Below are 21,089 nucleotides of genomic sequence, written 5' to 3'. Positions count from 1 at the left end.
GGGATAGGAGAGAGAAACATCACCGCAGCAGGACAAGGTGCCGCGGTGGACTAACAGACAAAACGTTGTCTATGTCTGTGACAGAGGGGCTCGCAGACAGCAGTAAGGGTCTGCGAGTGCGCCCAGACTAGACGAAAAACGGTTAGAGGGTAGAATAGTAAAGAATAGATCTCGGTAGGCTCTATAAAAGGGCGCCTCTGCCATGTGCAAAAACGATAGGAGGCACGAGAGCAATACAACGCAACTTTTAAAAAAAAAAAAAAATACTCTGTAACTTGCTTAGAAAAACAGAGGAGGATAACACTAAAAAATGACCAAAGTGGAAATTACTAAGAAAGGACTAGAAAAGAAAGAAAGAAAGAGAGAAAAAACGGAGCAAGTGAGAGTGGCATGCACCGATAGGCCCCTTCCCTTCTCTCCCTCTCGAATCCCTGCTCTCTTCTACAGTTGTTTTGAGAAGCGTCCATTCAGGTCCGCCTCCCTCAAACCTATTAACTTCATCGGCAGGAATCCCGTTTTCCTTTCCTCGGAGGTTAATTGCGTTGAGAAAGGGCGTTCTTTCTCTTTGGCCTTACTCCTGCGGGCCAAACTGAATTTATTTACATAAACTGTGGATTAAATCTTCGTTACCATTTGCCCTTACTATTTATTTGTCAAAAATTGCTAAATGTTATTGTAGTTTGGTCATTTCTTATTAGAAGAACTATCTGGTCATTCCAGAACACATGAGTTTGCTTTATCAATTATATCTGCTTGCCGCAAGATCTTCGCTGGAGCAACCCAGTCTGCGGTAAGTACCCTCCTGGCAGACGAGGCATAGTTTGCACACAAATCGGCCAAGTTGAGTTCCAGTTAGCCCGGTCTCGACTCCTACAACCCAGAACACTTGGGCCTACATTCACAAAGGGCCAGCCCGGCTCAACATAGCAAAAAAAGGCCCAACAATATTTTATTACTAATAGTCGATTTTCTGGTGTTATAGGCTTAACCATGTGATTTGTGAAAGGAGGATAACAGAGATCTCACTAGGCCTCAATGGCTTCCATAGTAACTCCACTGGTACTCCTCTCTCTCTCTCTCTCTCTCTCTCTCTCTCTCTCTTTCTCTCTCTCTCTCTCTCTCTCAATTTTGATTTCAAACTTAATCTCTTATGCAATATTCATCTATTCCAAGTCTCTCAAACAACAAATTTCACTTCCAAAGACGCTAGGAATGACTTGACTAACCATCCTCTGACAACATTCTATTCAATATTCAAAGGATAGAGAGATACTTCCTTAGACAAACTTCGGTAGTGTAAGGGGGTGGGCCTGGATTGGGGTATTGGGCAAATTCTTGCCGCACTAGGCCCGAGTTGTTTCTGGGTGAGGAGTCGGGACCGGCCCAATTGGAGCACACCTTGGCCTAGCTTGTGCGCAAACGTTGAGTCCAAGTTATCCTCTGTTTCTGCCGCAGAAGACTTTTCTCCAGTTTCTACCGCAGGATTGACGTTTCTACCGCAGAAGGAACTTTTCTCCGATTTCTGCCACAAATTTGACTTTTTTGCTGTGCAGCAATACTTTCTGCTATGCAATGAAGCTATCTGCTGTTCGATAAAGCTTTCTGTTTTGCAGTAAAGCTTCCTGCCGTAAAGCCTCCTGCTGTGCAATAGAGCTGTCTGCTGTACATTAAAGTTTTTTACTGTGCTTTAAAGATTTCTGCCATGTGAATGACTACTCTTCATTTTTACTGCAGAAATATTTCTCCACTTCCTTGGCCTGGCTTGTGCGTAAGCCACACCACGTTTGCTAAAGTCTGTTTATAAGCTCACAGCAAGCAGAGTCACTGTTAAGAGGTTATGGCAGACAAACAATATATAGAAAACGTAAAGAAAATGTAGTCATTATTTTTGCCGCAATAAACAAGATAAATAACTTAAAAGGCCTCGCTTTTAAAGAATAACACTTAAACAAAGGATTAGAGCGGGATTAGTAGAGTAAAAAGAATGAGTCTGCCACACCAAGTATCACCGCGGGACTCTAACCAGGGAAGGGAAAACTGCTCCCTCAACGCAAGTAACTTCAAAGGAGAAATTAATTGCTTTGAGAGATCAGCTCCAAATAATATGTGCCCGAGTATAAGTCATATTTCCCTCCAATGGAGGACAAGGTTATTGAGGGAGAGAGGGGGTTAACCCATTTGGGTGCATGCCTGCCATAAAACACTCTGTTTTTCCTTCTTCTTGCTCTGTTCTTTTGTTCTATCTTTTCTCTCTGTTTTCTTTCTTAGAATTCTTGCCTTTCTTTTCTTTTTTTGCTTTCTTTCTTTCTTTTCTTTTGTTTTCTCCTTTTTCCCCCTCTCTTTGTTTTTTCTTCGAATTCCTTTTTTTTTCCTTTCTGTTTTTTCTTTCAATTCCTTCCTCCCTCTCTTCCTATACACAGCTACGGGTCTCTTATATAGAGCCTGCCATGACCGATTTTACTATTCTAGCCCTTTCATGGCCCTTGTCTGATATGGGAACCTTTTGCCGACCACTTACCGAGTCAATAGTTCTAACTACCACCATTGACCTGTGGCTTTCAGACAACAACGATTCCTTTTCTACTTGTCCAGTGTGTACCCTCTCCCTCTCGGTCTCCCATGGCATGCACCCAGTGGTTCTTACCCAGCTTTGCCTCTTTTGGGTGGCATGTCATCCCAGCAGGACTGTGCCCACCAAAAGAGCTTGGGCAAGAAACACAAGAATAGGTTTCCACTCCTCTCCCCACCGCCAGACCGTGCCCTCTCCCATGACCTCACCTTTTCTCATAGTGGCTGGGTATAGGCTGGTGATGTCTGGGTCGTACGCATGCTTTACCTTCTTAATGTTTCATACGTTTGCCGAGGTCTGAGAATAGGTGTGCATATCTTGCCCTGCGCGTTTTGGCTCTTTCTGGGTTGCATCTCCAACGTTTATGACTTGTCCCTTTCTTTGAAGGGTTGGGCCTTGTTGGATCATTGGGTCTCCCTTTAGTTTGGGTGTTTGCTTCGTGGCTTGGCATCTCCTACCATACCAGATTGTTATTCCTGCTGCTTATCTCAATCCTGCCGAACCCTTTTGGGCCTGCCGTGTGTTTTTCTTCTTAGTTTTCACGCCTATCTTTTTTATACAAAAGAATCTGGGCCTTTGTGGGCCAAATGATGTTGACTAGAGCAAAATGGTCTTGGGCTCAATTTATCTTCATCTGCCAAAGCCATCCTGCCAGAGAACTGTATTTTGCGGCAGATTTGCATTCTGCGGCAGACTTGTATTCTGCGGCAGATTTGCGTTCACTTGCACTTCTTTCTTTGGAAATTTCTTACTCTTCGGTCTTCTTGGTGGGTCTTTGGGCCTTGCTTCTCACTAGGATTTCTTCTTTATGGGTCTTTGGGTACAAATTTGCAAAAAATGGGCATCAACAGGTAGTCCATCATGTAAGTGTAACTCCTCTCTCTCTCTCTCTCTACTATCTATTACCCTTATTAGCGACTTTAAGAATAGAGATCATATAGAGTTTGTTGATTGGCCATACAATACATACTCAAAGGAGGTTTTTTTTTTTTTTTTTTTTCCCCCTCACTCAAATGGTCCATCATCTTACCCAATGACTAACCATACAATTACAAACTAAGGTTTTTTTTTTTTCCTAATATTAACTTGACAAACGAGTTATATTGAGCGTATTCATATTTGATCCACTCGGAGTGGATCAAACCAAATCTGGATTCAAAGGGGATTGAACTAAAATGGATTGCAAAACAATGGACTTTTTATTGAATTTTTGACAAGTCAAGTCTGCTCAGTATAACTTTTTTTTTTCGACATGTATGAAAACAAACCTTCGCCTCTACCAAACCCAAAAATGTTTAAATAATTGAAAATTTTGGTAGTTTCAACTTGACGAATTGAGTGGGTTAGTTTTAGTTATGTGTTTTATACTTAACATTTAAATTTATTTTTCAATTTACAAGTAAATTTAAGAAGTTGTATTTACTCTAAATCGTATAATTCGTTGAAATAAAATTATAGGAAGTGACCCACTCTTTCATAGATTAAAGGACGCGTGTTTTAAGTTATGAGTACTTTCTAACATATATTTTTTTTTAAATTATGAGTACATCATTTCATGTCACTCTATATATATATATATATATATAATAGGTTGGATTAGGTCTTTGGCGGTTTTAAAAGAACTCAACCCACCGCTTTAATAGTTAAACCTGCTCAATTTGTTTGAAAATCAATATCGTATCCATGCAATGTCAAGGTGAGTCGAACAATTTGGGAGAATTGAGTGGAATTGTGTGCACGCTTGCCTAGTTATCTAAAAATGCATTATTATAGCAAGATTGCACGTCAATTGTGGATGATAGTGTTTATTTATTCCAAGAGTTTTTTTTTTTTTTTTTTTAAAGTCATGTTAATGGATGCCCTTAAAGCAGTTGTTAATAAATCATAATAGAAAATTTTTAACACCACTTTCATGAGAAATATAAAAAATTGTTAACAACATTTATTATTTTATTATTCTTCCAATAAAATGTTTCTAAAAATAGTTCCCTTTAAAAAATACAATAATATCTCACAAAAAAAAAATAACACGAAAAAAATGTATTGCACAATATTATATTTACTGTTTAACATTATAATATAATATTGAAAACTAAATAAAAAATTAATATAAAAGTTGAAAAATAAATTAAAATTTTATATATATAAATATATATATATATATAATTCCCTAGTCGCGTGGAGAAATTATGTGGTATGATGTGTAACATTCTAGTCGTGAATACAAGAATGTTATCCAAGCATTATGTAACCTAATCTATATATCTATATATATAATAATAGGTAAAGCATAAAGAAACTCAAATTAGAATTCCAAATTAGAGTTTCAATTTTGTGTCATGTGTCTAGATTTATATGAGGACCACAATATAATTATCCTTCCAATTGTGTAATTCAAATATGAAATTAGAGTCCAATTTTGCTCTATTTGTCTAAATTTAAATGGGGATAATGATGCATTAAAACCTAACACAAAAGCCAAAAAGACATCAATAATCAAGTTCATTCACCTAGGCAAGAACATCTCACTTGCACACTTCTAAGCATTGTTATTGATTCCGTTCCGTTCCGGCCAGAACAGCCGGAATTTTTCGTACCGGTATGCAAACCAGTACCGGAATACCCCACGTTCCACCTCGGGTCAAATTTCGGGCCGTTCCAGGCCATTCCGGTCATTCCAGTCAATTCCGGCCAATTTTGGCCGAGATGAAAATTTCGGCCGGTACCGGATTTGGCCTATTATTAAAAAAAAAAAAAAAAAAAAAAAAAAAAAAAAAAAAAGAAAAAGAAAAAGAAAGTAAAGGTCCAATGAGTGCTGGTAGTTCTTGGGAGTTCTTTTGATGATGAATTTGATCCTTCTCTCATGGATGATGATGAGGAGAAGGAGTAAATCTTGTATTTTTTGATATTTAGTTATTGTCTTGTAAATCTTCTTATTGTGTGATGTTAAATTGATGTTATATTGATATTTAAGACTTAAGAGTTAAGACTAAATGATTTGTATTATTTGATATTTAGTTATTTATTTATTAGAATTGACAATTTTATGTTCAACAAGAATATATATAAATTATTTTTTAAGAACCCCGAAACACCCTGAAACGGTACGTCGAAATCGGCCGGTACCGAAATATTCCATTCCACAGGACAAACCGAAACGGGGTCCGAAATAGTATTAATAACAATGCTTCTAAGCACACCTTTATTGGTGGACTCAAAATAAAGTCTCATACTCTTCACTCTCTTAAACGTTTCCTCCCTTTTATCGGCTCTCTCACACAATCTCAATCTGTGTCCCTTTGTTTTGTGGGCTTTGTTAAATTTGTATTTTATTACTAATAGTCGATTTTCTGGTGTTATAGGCTTAACCATGTGATTTGTGAAAGGAGGATAACAGAGATCTCACTAGGCCTCTATGGCTTCCATAGTAACTCCACTGGTACTCCTCTCTCTCTCTCTCTCTCTCTCTCAATTTCGATTTCAAACTTAATCTCTTATGCAATATTCGTCTATTCCAAGTCTCTCAAACAACAAATTTCACTTCCAAAGACGCGAGGAATGACTTGACTAACCATCCTCTGACAACGTTCTATTCAATATTCAAAGGATAGAGAGATACTTCCTTAGACAAACTTCGGTAGTCCATCATGTAAGTGTAACTCCTCTCTCTCTCTCTCTACTATCTATTACCCTTATTAGCGACTTTAAGAAAAAAGATCATATAGAGTTTGTTGATTGGCCATACAATACATACTCAAAGGAGTTTTTTTTTTTTTTTTTTTCCTCACTCAAATGGTCCATCATCTTACCCAATGACCTGCCATACAATTACAAACTAAGGTTTTTTTTTTTTTTTTTTCCTATGAATATTCTAGGCACCAACAGCAATTGGAGGTTCAAAAGCATGGATGGATTTTTTTTAATATTATTGTCACTAAGGTTCATATGTCTCTCATTTTCTCATTTAGTTTTCATTCCCTTATTTGAAATAGTGATGGGTTTGTGTCAATTAATGATCTTTGCAACTTCAATGCTTTAGTTTTATTTATATTGAGGTAATATAATATTTGTGTGTGGGATTTGGTATTGTAGTGGTAAAAGGGTGGTTAGTGACTCAAATTATTGGTGTCATAATATTGAAACTACCAGAAATAGTGGACACTGAGTCACTGAGATATTAGAGTGTGTTTTGAATTGGATTAATTGATGGACTATCCATTTTATTCCTATTCATAAAATTGTAATGGAATTGTTTTGGATAGCTAGAATGCTAAATTGAGTGGAGGATTGCATCGCAAATCTATTTTATTTCATGCAAGTTTCAAAGCATTTTAGAACAATAAAACCATCATAATATCAGAATCATAATCATTAGTTGCGACATCAGCAACAAAACCAGAAGTTTCAATTGGATTTGTCATGTGGTTTCACATTCAATTGTTCTTCTTCCATGTGTTCGCAAAAAATTAACTAAAGGTATCCGTGGTTGAATTGTTAACTAACAGCTTCAACCCATGTATAAGAATTTTGTTATGAAGCCTATTTGAATGCAAAATATCTAATAAAATGTTTGACAGAAAGTACAATACATGTTTCTAATGCATCTTCTAGCCACTCAATAATTTAAGTTAACAATGACAATGACACGGGAAGTGTCACTCAGGATGAATCTTCTATATCTAGCCATGTGATATATAGCTTATCTGCAATTGTACAATTCATTATATGTGAATAGTTTGTCTCTATTCAATTTAATAGAAAATTGTCATCCAAAATTTTAATCAAAGTCAAAGGTTTGTATTAATTTGTCATCAATAGAATGTCCTCTGTTCTTGATTTCATAAATGCCATAGTTAAAAGCATATGAAACTTGATATATGCATTTTGTAATTTCAAAGAGGTAAGTGATGTTGTGGACCTCTTAAGGATGATACAATCAATTTCTTTGACCTTTGAGACCCCAATGCTCTGAAGGTGAAATTTTCATAACTATGTGGGGTTACTTTGATATGTTTGTGATTGTAAACAAATTTTTTGTTAAAGATTCATGGAGTTAATATTTTTAGCCACTGTAACACATAGGGGTTCAAATAAAAAATCATGTCAAAATCCAAGACTAGATTGTGATTTATATCCCCCCCTCAAAAAAAAAAAAGATTGTGATTTATATAATATCCGTTTCAATCCCTCTCTCTCTCTCTCAAGAAAACCTTGACACTATTTTTTGTTTGTTTGTTGTTGTTTTATATTTATTATTATTTAAATCTTTCATATTGAGGGCAGGTTGTACATTTAGGTGACTAAGGTGTGAAAATTTCCATATTGAAGTTGATGAGGATAAAGAGATAAATGTGTAAAAAGACAAAGATGTGCTATCATGAAATCACTAAGTGAACATTTTTTCCAAGAATTTTTGAAATTGATGAGGACATAGAGATAATTTATAAAATTCTTTAATGTTTTTTTCCCCTTTTTATCAATATTGTTCAAATGTTGCCGTACATATGCATGGGTTATTTATTGTACAATACAAGTTTTACTATAATATGGTTTTAAATTTCAAATGTCTTATATACATGTGATTTCAAAAAACACGGAATAAAGCGTGAAAAGATGTGTCTTTTGCGTCTTTAGAGTTCAGACTTTAAAAAATCAAATGTTGCACTTCTTTGCTCAAACGCAATGCTTAAACCACCATTATACATTTAGTTTTTGAGTCCTATTACTCCTACACTTCAACCGTTGTTCCCTACCCAATTATTTTTCTTTCATTCTTTCTTTGTCTTTGTATCTCTCTATTCCCATTTTCTCAACAAAAATCGCTCCTTTCATTGAAGGCAATCCTTCAATCCCAATGTATATCACACAAATAGAGGTGGATGTTCTTCTAGGGAAAAAAATGGTGATAGTATTGCATTTCGTTTGCCAAATTTATAAAGTACAAGCTCTTATAGTATATTACTTTTTGTTGAAACATGCTGCTTATTTTATGGTTGTCTTTGTCTGATTTTTACGTAGGATAGTCCAAGGTTATTATATGGTTGATTGCAAAACGGAATTTATTGTTTTATATAATATAAATTGGGTTATTTATTTGTGTAGAAACAAAGGTCAAAGTGCTATTTCTTCCAGAGCTTATTAGGCACATGTAGATCTGTCAATTTTTTCTAAGATTGATGGATGAATGATATTTGCCTAGATGTATTTTTCCAGATAATTTTGATACTTGGCTAAATTGTGGTTTGAGTCCAAATAGTGCAATTGAAAGAGCAAAGGCTAGGCATTATTAAAAAAATTGCAAACGACATCTCTCATGGTGTCTCACACATAATGAACATTGGTGGCCACATAGAGTCTAGGTTGGAAGTTTATTTTCAACTCCAAAAATTTATTTATTTTTTTTTTTTTTGAGGGTGGGTTTTCAAGTGTGATATAATGCATATAGTGAAGTATGATTGTGATTATGTAAAAACTGCTTGGGTTTAAATGGGGTTGGTGCGTATGGTTATTCCCTAGCATTGAACTTTGTCATAAATTGAGGGAAAAAGAGATCAATAATCTAGAATGTTAAAGTTTCTTTTGAGTTAGATGATTTTGATTATTCCAAAATGTGGTTTATTATGTCACAGCAAAGCAAGTGATGACTTTAGACAAGCTGTCGTTTCTCAATGTTGATGAGCTTGAGCTTTTACAAGAGTATGTTGATCATGATATTCATATTCAAGCTAATAAGGATAATGTAATCGTTAATATCATGTAAGCTTTTTGAGTATCAACAACAATATTCCCTCAAACCCACAACCTTCAAAAAAAACCTTGAATCAAATCTACATTACTTATAACTTATTAGAATTCAATTATCATTTTTTTCTAAACCATGTGTTGATGCCAGATTGATCAGTTTCTGAACAAGAGTGTTTGTATTTTTTTTTTCTTTTCATTCATGCCCTAGGTTTAATCCCATAATCAGAGAAGTGTATACTTAAAATTTTGAGTTCTTTGAATTGTGTGTGTCCTAATTAAGAGATACTTTAGTTCACAAGTATTTTCCTTGAAATTATTTATATACACATTGATTTTTGAGTTTATGATGTTTACATACTAAGTTTAATTCTTTAATGCATGTATGAATTTAGTTAGTTTGAAAGTAACTGATTGATATTAGTTGATTAGTGGCAATACTAAAAATAATTACAAAGAAATCCAAATTAGGTTTCCCTTCGAAAGAATTGTTGTCGGTGGCAAATTAGCATGGGAAGCATAGGCTTCTAATATGCTGAAGAATACTTCGACTACTTGCTGCTGGAACCACCATGTATCAAAGTCCAAACTTTCAAGGTTTCCAAAAAGCTAGAATGGGACATTGGAACCATGATGAACCTTATCCTTATGGTTATGAAGAATTTGTGGTTACATGCAAGAGGTGCTCAATTGACCTTGAAATGTTTAAGTTGGTGAATAGGTTTTTTTTTTTTTTTTTTTTTTTTTTTTTGTAAGTTTGACAAACAATATATATATATATATATTAATGCTCCTTTATATATTTTAAATAATAAAATGCAATATTCTCTTTTTCTTTTTTCATTGTAGCATCACTTAATAAAATGTAATATTTTCGTTTTTTATTCATTGTTTTATCTAATGCTATCCTCCATATGATAAACCAAAAAAAAAAAGGTCCAATAGCATCACTTAAATAATAAATGCAACATATATTTTTATTGTTTTATCTAATTCTATCCTCCTTGTGATAAACCCAAAAAGACAAAAAAGAAATTGACCAATAGTATCACTATAATTAACCATAATAGTAAAAAATTATGATAGAAAATTAAAATAACAAAAGTCAATTTAGTTTTTTTTTTTTTTTTTTTAACTTTCAACAACAAAATTTTGATTGGACTAGTATTTTAAACCTTGAAACTTTAGCGATATAGTTTTACCTAACACAAAGTTTTGTAAAAATAATTTTATTATACTTATGAAAAATCACATGGTATGAATTTAAGTGCGTATAATCACTGCGCACTAGCGACTTGCGCACCCTTGATGTGATGATCATTCCACAAGTATAAGCGTTTGTGAGATGTGAGACGCAAAGGTCAAGGTTCAAGTCTCCAAAAGAGAGCTTCACACACATATACATATATTAGACTAGAGTAGGATTTCTATATTGTATATAAAAAATAAAAATAAAAAAGTTTTTGAGATAATTTTATTATACTTATGAAGAATCACATGGTAGGAATTTAAGCGTGTATAATCACTGTGCACTCGCGGCTTGTGCACCCTTGGCGTGTACAATATGTGCTGGCTTATTACCTTGACACCTCACATGGAATACTTGAGCTACTCTAAAATCCTGGAATTGATGATATACCTAGCTAAGATATGAGATAATCATAGGTGATGTGCATAAACCAAGAGAGCACCAGACACGATCTTGGATTCACATTCGAGGATCACTTCCCTTATACCAACATCCCAAGCAAATCAAACCCCAACCTTCATAGCTTGGGCCTCAATTTCCAAAGGTCTTCACGGCTACCTTCGTTCATAAAATTTGTCACTATTCACATATGTGATACAAAATTGGTTTACAGTACTTGACAAGAATTGTATAGATTGTAATGGAAGAAAGGATTAACTTGATAATATTAAAGTCTAGGGATTAATTTTTTTTAAAAAGTAAATTTTAGGTATAAAAACAACAATTTACCTAAACTTAAAAGGTGCAATTTAGATTTTGGTATATATATATTTCTCAAACATTACATGAATTAGCAATAGATTTTGTTTATATTCATAAAGAAAGGACTGAGATTAATAAAAGAGTATTAATCATATGGATACCGTATATTAAGAATAGTTAATTTTTTTATTTTATTTGTATAATTCTATAGTTGGGTGCGAAAGAATTTGAACTTTTGATGTTTTCCTTAGAAACACCAACATGTGCCAATTGAGCTATTAAGGCCCTTAGCAAAAATGACTATAATTTAATTATGGTGATTTGTCACTTTTATTTTTTAAGTTTCATTGTGGGTTTTAGTAAGTTCAGCAGTTAAATTAACTTGACAAGAATTGTATAGACTGTAATGGAAGAAAGGATTAACTTAACAATATTAAAGTCTAGGGATTAAATTTTTTTTAAAGTAATTTTTAGGTATAAAAACAACAATTTACCTAAACTTAAAAGGTGCAATTTAGATTTTGGTATATATATATATTTCTCAAACATTACATGAATTAGCAATAGATTTTGCTTATATTCATAAAGAAAGGACTGGGATTAATAAAAGAGTATTAATCATATGAATACCGTATATTAAGAATAGTTAAATTTTTTTATTTTATTTGTATAATTCTATAGTTGAGTGCGAAAGAATTTAAACTCTAGATGTTTTTCATAGAAACGCTAACATGTGCCGATTGAGCTATTAAGGTAGTTGGCAAAAATGACTATAATTTAATTATGGTGAATTGTCACTTCTATTTTTTGTGTTTTTCACATTTTGCTCGCGTGCCCAATTGCCGTTTTTAGCGTAAAGGGTAGCTGCAGTGAGTAGAGTACTACTAGTGAATAGCGATCCACCGAGCCTGAGCTGATCTAAAATCTAAAATCATTATTTTAAGACTAGAAAAATAATCCCTATCCCTGAGCCTGAGCCTGAGCCTGAGCCATTGGACTGGTACATTACTTTAAATCCAGCTTCCAATTTTCCTCATCAAATTACCGAAAGAAGAATAGTAGAATACCCCCAACGAACCATATTTCTGATATTCGTAGCCATTATTCCAGGTAAAATTCTAACCATTTCTCTCTCTCTCTCTCTATTTTAAATTCTGCTTGCTCGGTATTAGTTGCCTGTTGATCTGTTTCGAATTTTTGTAACATAAGACTTTTTTCTTTTTATAAAGTCGATTGAAAGTTCACATTCTGTTTGGTTCCTGAGAAAAACCGAAGAAAAAGGAAAGTGTGAAAGATAGTTGAGCTGCCTGTTGGTACTCGAAGCTATCAATATAGATCTTGTTTCACCTTAATTTCTTTCATTTTCTCAGGAACCAAACGGAGCGCTAAGGTGCGAAATCACTCAAGTGTAATATTAATAGGGTTAAGACTTAAGATCACCTATGTGCCATTACTAACTGTGACAATTTAAAAATAAAAAATAAAAAATCTCATCCAAAGTATTCTTAGATGACAACGAAAATCAGGGGGGAAAAAAATAAAGATCAGTCTCATCTCTATCAGGGGGCATAGTGTAATTTATGAAAACAAGAGGGAAGCTTCTGACGTTTTTGTAGACCTGGTGGGAAGATTGCTCAAATTTGTAATGTACTGTTTGATAAGCATTAGGATGCATTTCATGTTATGTCTGCTATGCTTATGAATTTAAATCACTTCAGCTTAGCCAAAATCCAAAATATTAACATTCAGGTTTTTGTTTTCTGTTTTAATATTCATTCTTAATTTCACGGTTCAAGAGCGAATGTGGGTGGTATGAAGAGAATATGAGGGCTCGAGTCACTCAAATATGGCCTGATTCTTTCTGGATTTTAAATGGTGATATGATATTATGCAGTGTATTACCAAAATGTCTTAAAATACAACCTCTTTCACTCTCACTAATAATATTGTCTGAGAGCAGTTATGGTCCAAGAGTGAACAAAAGAACTTGTGAATCCAGTTTTATATGTCACTTGTGGGTGCATTTGATTATTGTAGGGCCTTTAAATCTCGTTCCGAATCTTGATATGCTAGCATTTAGTAATGTGATAGCTTGATTTCTCGGCAAAATATTTTGAATAAGCAACTGATTGGACTGATCATTTGCTTTGTTGGTTAAAATGTTGCATTGGTTATGGTATTATTACTATTGTTGGTTTTAGTAATGAATTTTTATGTCTCTTAATATCTAGTTTTGAGCTGGAAGAAATGTTGATGGGTCATACGGATGGTCTATCAGAACGGAGGTCATCAAAGGATCATCTACTTAGTGATCCTGAATCCGAGTTATATTATGATGAAGCTGCAGATTGTTCTGAACAGATACTGTACTTTGCTTCCTTTGAAGAACTTGCAAGAAATAGTGTTAAGTATGAAACTGTTATATGGCTTTCTATATCGCTGATGCTGGTCTTAGCTTGGGGAGTGGGCATCATTATGCTGCTATATCTGCCCATTAGGAGATATGTGCTTCAGAAGGATATTTCCTCACGCAAACTGTATGTTACACCTAGTGAGATAGTCTACAAGGTATGCAAATTGTTTGGATCGATCTCTTGTTATTTTTTAAAGAAAAAATTAGTGTAGATGTAATTTTTTCATTCCTCTCTATGAAGGTCTCGAGGCCTTCTTATATACCTTTTCGGGGCACTGTGACAATCGAGAAGCATGTTCCACTTTCCATGGTAATTGATATCATTATTGAACAAGGTACCAGTGCAAGCCTTTTCTGATGCTTTCTGTAATATGATTACTAAAATAACGATTTCAGATCACATTCATATACTGTTCTTCTCTGTTATTATTGGTTCTGTACCCATGCAGAGTTTCTGATAGGATAGGTACTTAAGGAGAGAGAGAGAGAGAGAGAGAGAGAGATTTACTATTTACTAACCCATTCTCTAATTTTCTTCCTTTAAAAAAATTGCATTTTCATCATTGGCATCTGCATAAATCTCTTGATCATATGAGCTCATATGGATTTGGTTCTTTTGTCTGTTGGGTGTGCAATATATATTTTCTATAATAAATGCTTCATTTGGAAAGAGGGTTATGGGGTTTTAACATTCTATTCTCAATAGGTTGCTTGCAATCAGTATATGGAATCCATACCTTTAGAGTTGAAAGTATAGCCCAGGGAAAAGCTGCACCTGTGGATGAACTACAGGTTCAAGGGGTTTCTAATCCTGGACTTCTGAGAAAGGTAGCTTAAGATTTTTTTTCTTTTTAGTTTGTTATCCATTGGACTTTTGCTAGTCTATTCTTCACATTCACTGTTTCATGGGTTGCAGATGTTTAGTATCACATTATTAAAAAGGGCACAGTTAATAGATAAAAAACTTAAATGAATTGCATGTCTTGCAGGTAATTGTAACAGAAGCTTCAAAGGTTATACAAGATGTTGGTAGAGGTTGGAAGCCTATGGTTCTAACTGTTGAAGGGGAACACATGGGTCATATGGGTTCTTTGTCTGAGGGACCAGCTGTTTTGAGATCTCCATCCAAAAATTGGAAGGTAATTATTAAACTCTTGCAGATCATAGATTATCATTTTCATTTTTCCTCACTTTTTAAAATCGCTTAGAGGTAAAATCAACATCCAATCCCCCCCTCTTCAGAGAAGGCAAAAGAAAAGAAACTTAAGGTATTTCAACTCAATAATTCTTGGTCTGATGACTGCAGTGCTACCAAAACTCTTAACACTCTTGAATGCTACAAATAATGCTTGTAACAGCACAACTGCTTTAAAATTTTATTGGACTAGCGTGATACTCAGGTTTTGGTCGGTTCATAATCAACGTCAGCCTGAGCTGATTTAAATTGGTTGAAATCACCTTGCAAGATGGGGGGCATGAAACTTTATAAGGTCTCTCAGAGAAGCTCATTTTCATTATTAGTTCTTTTCCTTCTCCCATGCTGGTTGGAGAATGGAGCTATCATGGTTGATCCCTGAATGTGTGCTTTGGTAGTTGGGATTATATGTGATGTATGACAAATTGGAGAATTTGTCTACAGTGCTTGTGGTGGGTTGAGGTTTAGGAGGATTTATGGATCTAGGTTTAAAAATTTTTACAAGGGTTAGGATTAGGGTTCAAGAATAAATATTGTTTGTAGAGAAGAGAAAGATTTGTTATGGGGTTGAAAAGAGGTAAGAAGAAACGGAAACCAAATCTGCCCACAAACTGTGAATTGTGTGCATGAACAGTAGTGCAAACCATGCACGAGCGAGTGAGAGAGAGAGAGAGAGACAGGGAGGGACGAATAATAAGGCCAACATGTTTCAATACTCAAAACAAATATCAATTTATCAAAAAAAAAAAAACTCAAAACAAAATCAACTCCTTTTATTCTTTTAAGTACATTGAACACAAATATAAATAGTTTTTCTTGTATTAGTAAAATATTAGAACTCTTAGTTTGACTAGTAAACTAAAAAAAAAAATTTAAGACATGTAACCTCACCAAGGTAGGTCCCTTTGGACCCATCGTAGGTAGTAAACCAAGGATACACGATTCCACTCGCTAGAAATGTGTATTAGGTAATCCAGGAGAACTCCTAATAGTAGTAAACAAAAAACATAATAAGATAATAATAACTAATAAAAGACTAATCTAGACCCAAAGAAAGAAAACCTAAGATACTTAGGATCTAATAAGTTATTCTAGGCTCAACAAAATTACCAAAATATTCTTTAGTCTACAAAATTGTTGAAATTAAAGTTTTACGCCTAAATACAAAATTGGCCATAACTGTTAAATAAAAACCCAAATTAAAAAAAAGGTTTTAACCCTAGGATACATCTGAACTTTTTAAAGCCCATGACTTTTACTACAATTGGACTTCACATGTGGGTCCAATAAAATAAATCTTGAATAAACTAATTTGCAAAGTAGTCACAAATTAATTTTCCATGGTTGCATCAAGATTGGTGCAGAAGCAGAACCGATGTTTATCGTAAAAGAGTCTGGTATTGAGTGCTTGAGGATCTGAGGAAGCAGTTTTTAATCCTATATGAGGGTTTTGATGGAATTTCCTTGCTCATATGGTGGACATTTGAAAATTTTGTTTCTAGTCAGCTATTATGTTCTAAAGATTTATGCCTTCGAAAATTGTATTGAAAGCAGATCGCCGAGCCCAATATATATATATATATATATTTATTTATTTTTCTGTTAGGGGCTCGGTTTTATTTTTAGATCTAATTTTCATACGTTACAATTGAAATGTATTATTATACTTGTAAAAAAAAAAATATATTCTAAAGATTTAGTAGCACAGGATCTGTTTATTCTACATTATATGATCATATTGAGGTGTTTCACTCTTTTATCAACTTCATAGAAATTTCAGTGGTGATGGGTGAGAGTTCTTGGCTTATTCCCTCTTGGATTCTTTGAATCATAGTATGCATGCTGGTTGGGGTGTCCCATAAACATCCTGTTCCATATCTGACTTCTGAGACATGTCTGAAGTCTCAATAGTAATGAATAGGGAGTGATTGGTTTGAGTCCAGGAGATTAAAACTAACCTTCTGAACTAGGGAAGGTTAGTTTCAAATCAGAAATGCTATGCATAAGAAAAGGGGTGTGGTAAGAATGGGTTAAAAGAAAATTTCATGCAAGCTTTTGGAATGTTTGTTTCTGGGCTGAGTTTGTGTTTCATTCGGTCTATAGATGTGGACTTAGTTTGTAGTCGTTGAATCAAAGAAAAGATAAGACTGGCAGTTTTGAAAGTAGAAAATTTTCCCCTATCTTTGGTTCCTGAGAAACGAATTATTGAGTGTAGCTGTGCTCATATATTTAGTTGGCATTTAATATATATTATTAAATTGCTTGGAGACCAAATAACAGAAATGGTAAAACAAGAATCATATCATTACCTTATTCTAGTTTCTCAGTAACTTATCGAATTTGTGACTTCTTGGTAGCTTGGGTGATTTTTCAAAAAGGTTTTGTCCAAAGAAAAAAAATGATAAAACAAAACAAGAGAGGTTATTCGTTGGTATGCTGGTGTTGTCTGTGCCGTTGTAGTGGAGAGATAGTTTATCTTCTTTTTTTCATTGTTCTGTTGTGTGGGAGTTGTAGAGTTTTGTTTTCAATTCTTTTGGAATTGATTGGGTATTACTAGGAAAGGTCATTGATCTTCTATCTGGCCAGAGGAATTGGGTCTGTAAGCAGTCTTCAAATATCTGGAATATCGTCCCCTTATATTTGATGTGGATATTGTGGAGAGAATGTGATTGGTATATTTTTGAGGATGTGAAGCATACTACCAAGTGCTAGATTTGTTTAGTAGATCTTTGCTGGATTGGTCCTGTGCCATAGCTGAATTCAAAGAGTCTCTAAGCTTGTGTACATAATTTTTGATTCTTTGTAATTCTTTTGGCTTCTCCATGTTCATCTTGTTCATGGAGTGGTCTTTTTTGATAAAAGCATATTATTAGTTATCCCAAAAAAAAAAAAAAAAAAAAAAAATTTAATCTACGGGTTGAAGCTAGATATTTTTTACTTGAAGGAGTTGAACACACGCACATGCACATAAAAGTCAATTCTTGCAATTGAAAGTCAATTGCAGCTATAAATATATAAAATCTGAAAACTCTTTTATTTTTTGGGGGCCACTAGGACAGCCTGAAAGTCCATTACAGCTATAAATCTATAAAATCTAAAAACTTATTCTTTTGAGGTGGGAGGAGAGGGATGGACTAGCTCAAATTTTTGAGGACCAACTCTTAGATTTGTTGGCCTAACCCTAAGCATCAAAATGGTTCTGCCACTATTCAGCTGAATCTGCAAGATAATGGTTAAATTACCTTGTTTTTTTAATCTTTCTTCTCTATCAGTCATCAATTAAAATAGAGGCACACTAATATCACATCGCAATACTGTTGCTTGTTTGTGGGTTTTTTCATTCTTTTATTTCTTGTAATTTTTCTGTCATGAATGCTATGTTGAAGACACTATTTTCTATCCACTGAGTTTTTTGTTTTTATGCAGATTCATACATTCTAGAAAACTACACTTTATGCCACTAACTAAAAAAAAATACTCTTTTTCAGATGACAGCTTCACCACACCATGCCTCAATGGAACGCAGAGGCATACTTACTGGGGAACTGCTGCTAAATAAACTTGAAGAAGTCAATAAATCAGTAAAGGTAAAATACCTTTCTCCGTTCAAGTCACTTTGCTCTTTCTCTCTGCATAATGGGGACCAGTTTTTGGAACTCAGAAATAGGCCTTACATCAAATGTGAACTTACATTAAGATGCATTCCAAAGGGATAATCTATTATGGGATGCTGCCTCATAATAAATTATCAATCTTGAATGCACGGTGCTCAACTATATGTTATCCCCATTTTAAATCCCATACAGAAGAAAAATGTCACCATTTCATCTTGTTTTCAGACACAAACTTCCATCTTTTGGAACATTGTGCACAAGCAATCTCTCTAATTTGTACCAAGTTCAGTAACTGTTTAGATATGTATGTATGTACTGGGGGTCTTAAAAGTCACTCCCTCCCTCTCTCTCTCTCTCTCTCTATATATATATATATATATATACATACACACTTTTTTTTTCCGCTTTGAATAATTCTTTGTTGGTTTACATAATTCCCAGCATGTACTTACTTCATCTTTCTTAACTCCATGACCAGAAAATCGAGTTGCTTATTGAGAAGTCTCATGCCTCCCCTTAAGGCCGTTGAATTGTCAAGTATCCTTACTTTGCATATCCCAAATTTTGGCAATCAGCAAACTGGAGAAGGAAGCGAATCTCGTTAGCTGTTACTACATCTGTAACTACAAGCTTAGGGATATACTATATTATAATCAGATAATCACCAATCCAGTTGTGTCGTTTCTTACCATATGTGTATAGATTTACAATAGGAATTCTGAGAAAGATTTTTGTTTTGAACCTCAGCCATTGAGCTTTTACTTTCCTGAACAATTTTTTTGGATATTTTGTTTTGTTATTTGGGTTTAATATTGCAGAGATAATTCATATGATTCTCATCTGATATCTAACTTTTCCTTCCAACTTCCAAGTGCATCAATCAATTCTCTAGCCGCTGGAATGATGGATCTGGTCTGAAAAATCCCAACGGGAAATTAAGTTAAGACTGCGCTAGGTTGAAGTCCTTACAACTTACGAGTCTAAATCCAAACACAAAATGGAAAGAATATGACAATTTTTTTAGATCAAATAAAAAAATTCTGAAAACTTGTTTATGAGGTAATTTACTTATTTTCATGCCAGACTGATTGACTGTAAACAAAATCTTCGTATGTCTGATTACTTGGGCATATGGAATGGGATGTTGGTGTTAGGATTGAAGCTTGATTTGATTATTGAGGAGATTACCCTTTGAGAGTGGTATGAGCAACTACGTAACTGAAGGTAGCAACTGTAATTCCTAATTCAACCTCTTCCAGTAGGTACAAGACCAAAACTTTCAATAAGTTTCAAATAACAAAATCAACTCAAATGGTGGGTTTCCAGTTAGCTGAACTGGTAATTGTGTAAGGAATCTGAAATTCAATTTCCATCCACCAAAAATTGATTCAAGAGTGGACAACATTGGTTGAAACTCTTTTACTCAAATGTACTTCTTAGATACCTTAATTCAGAAGTAACAGGATTGGTTCCGAGCCATTATGGCCATGGACTTCTGGGTTCTTATGTTGCTTATTATAAGGGAGAAAGAAAGCCATTGTCAACTGAATCAGACAACACAAAAAGTCAATAAGTTGCAACTATGGTAAGTTAGCTTCACATAGACAGGACAACAGAGACAGCAGTTATATAGAATCTGCTCAGAAACATGAATATTATCTCATAGACCTTTTAAGATCTCTGAAGTCTGACATGTGATAGTTTCATGATTCATCACAGCAACTCAAAACCAAACCAAAATCAAACACACCAAATTATCTGTCTTGGAGTATTTCATAAAGGTCCAAATTTGATTCCTTAAAAACCATGTGCTTATCACAAAGGTCTGGGTTAAAAACAATAATAGAAGCACTAAAAATCTAAAACGAAAAAACATATCAGAAATAAGCGGGTTCTTGTAGAGAGATCAGAGAGTGTGCTAAATGGGTTTGTCGGTCACGGTTAATCAGAAACACGGACCAATATTTTTCTCATCATATCTCGTCATTGAACTACCAATTCTGAACCAAAAAAAAAATATTTAAATATTAAAAAGAAAAAAATAGAGAGTGTGGAACGAAAAGGAATCATCAGAGACTTAAATACAAGTAATCACGAAACTAATCGATCATTTTGTTGCAGTTATTTCTATCCTCATCTGATTTCACTTCGTTCCCATAAGCCAATAAACGTAGTCAGTATTACGCTATTATTCACAATTATCAGTACATCTAACAAAACCCTAAAGAGGAGAGAGAGAGAGAGAGAGAGAGATGTTGAAGAAGAAAGTGAAGTTTAGAGCTAATTTATAGGCGCTGCTGAGAGCGAGGGGGTTGCCCTAGATCGTTGGATTAAACTGGGCTTTAATAGTTTGCATTAGTGCAGGTTTGGGCTTCCAACATTTCGTCTTGAGTTCAGACCATCCCATTTGAGTCGACCTGGCCCATAAAAAGCCCTCTATGTTAAAAAAAAAAAAAAAAAACTTAGGTAGAATAACTTAGACATTATTTCTTAAATTTTCCTCTTAAATTTTTCCTCGGGAGATAGAAGCAGTGGTGACGCCATGTTTAGGCCAGAGTGTTTCCGAAAACACCCTGACCTGAAAAAAAAAAATATATATATATATA

General features: G+C 34.3%; 1 protein-coding gene and 2 non-coding genes across 4 annotated transcripts; 1 reads left to right on the top strand and 2 right to left on the bottom strand.

The window, feature by feature from the left end:
- Nucleotides 1-12,162: 12,162 nt before the first annotated feature.
- LOC111993803 (uncharacterized) lies at nucleotides 12,163-19,322 on the top strand. Of its 2 annotated transcripts, XM_024025629.2 has the most exons (8): nucleotides 12,163-12,371; nucleotides 12,632-12,651; nucleotides 13,493-13,829; nucleotides 13,916-14,009; nucleotides 14,381-14,502; nucleotides 14,664-14,813; nucleotides 18,358-18,456; nucleotides 18,962-19,322. In XM_024025629.2, exons 3-8 carry the CDS (start codon nucleotides 13,509-13,511, stop codon nucleotides 19,001-19,003), a joined length of 828 nt encoding a protein of 275 aa, XP_023881397.1. In that variant the 5' UTR covers nucleotides 12,163-12,371; nucleotides 12,632-12,651; nucleotides 13,493-13,508; the 3' UTR covers nucleotides 19,004-19,322. The 2 variants fall into 2 exon arrangements, with proteins under 2 accessions (XP_023881397.1, XP_023881396.1); XM_024025628.2 differs by lacking the exon at nucleotides 12,632-12,651 and having other exon boundaries at nucleotides 12,165-12,371.
- A 794-nt stretch (nucleotides 19,323-20,116) lies between these two features.
- Nucleotides 20,117-20,208, bottom strand: LOC111993808 (small nucleolar RNA R64/Z200 family). The gene has a single exon (XR_002881011.1). It is a non-coding gene; the product is annotated as a small nucleolar RNA R64/Z200 family (small nucleolar RNA).
- A 339-nt stretch (nucleotides 20,209-20,547) lies between these two features.
- On the bottom strand, nucleotides 20,548-20,627 carry LOC111993807 (small nucleolar RNA Z199). The gene has a single exon (XR_002881009.1). It is a non-coding gene; the product is annotated as a small nucleolar RNA Z199 (small nucleolar RNA).
- Nucleotides 20,628-21,089: the final 462 nt, after the last annotated feature.

The sequence above is a fragment of the Quercus suber genome, unplaced genomic scaffold (assembly GCF_002906115.3).
Source record: "Quercus suber isolate HL8 unplaced genomic scaffold, Cork oak 2.0 scaffold_173, whole genome shotgun sequence".
Lineage (NCBI taxonomy): Eukaryota > Viridiplantae > Streptophyta > Magnoliopsida > Fagales > Fagaceae > Quercus > Quercus suber.
Note: the sequence above shows the minus strand (reverse complement) of the source record. Positions and strands in the feature narration are given on the sequence as shown.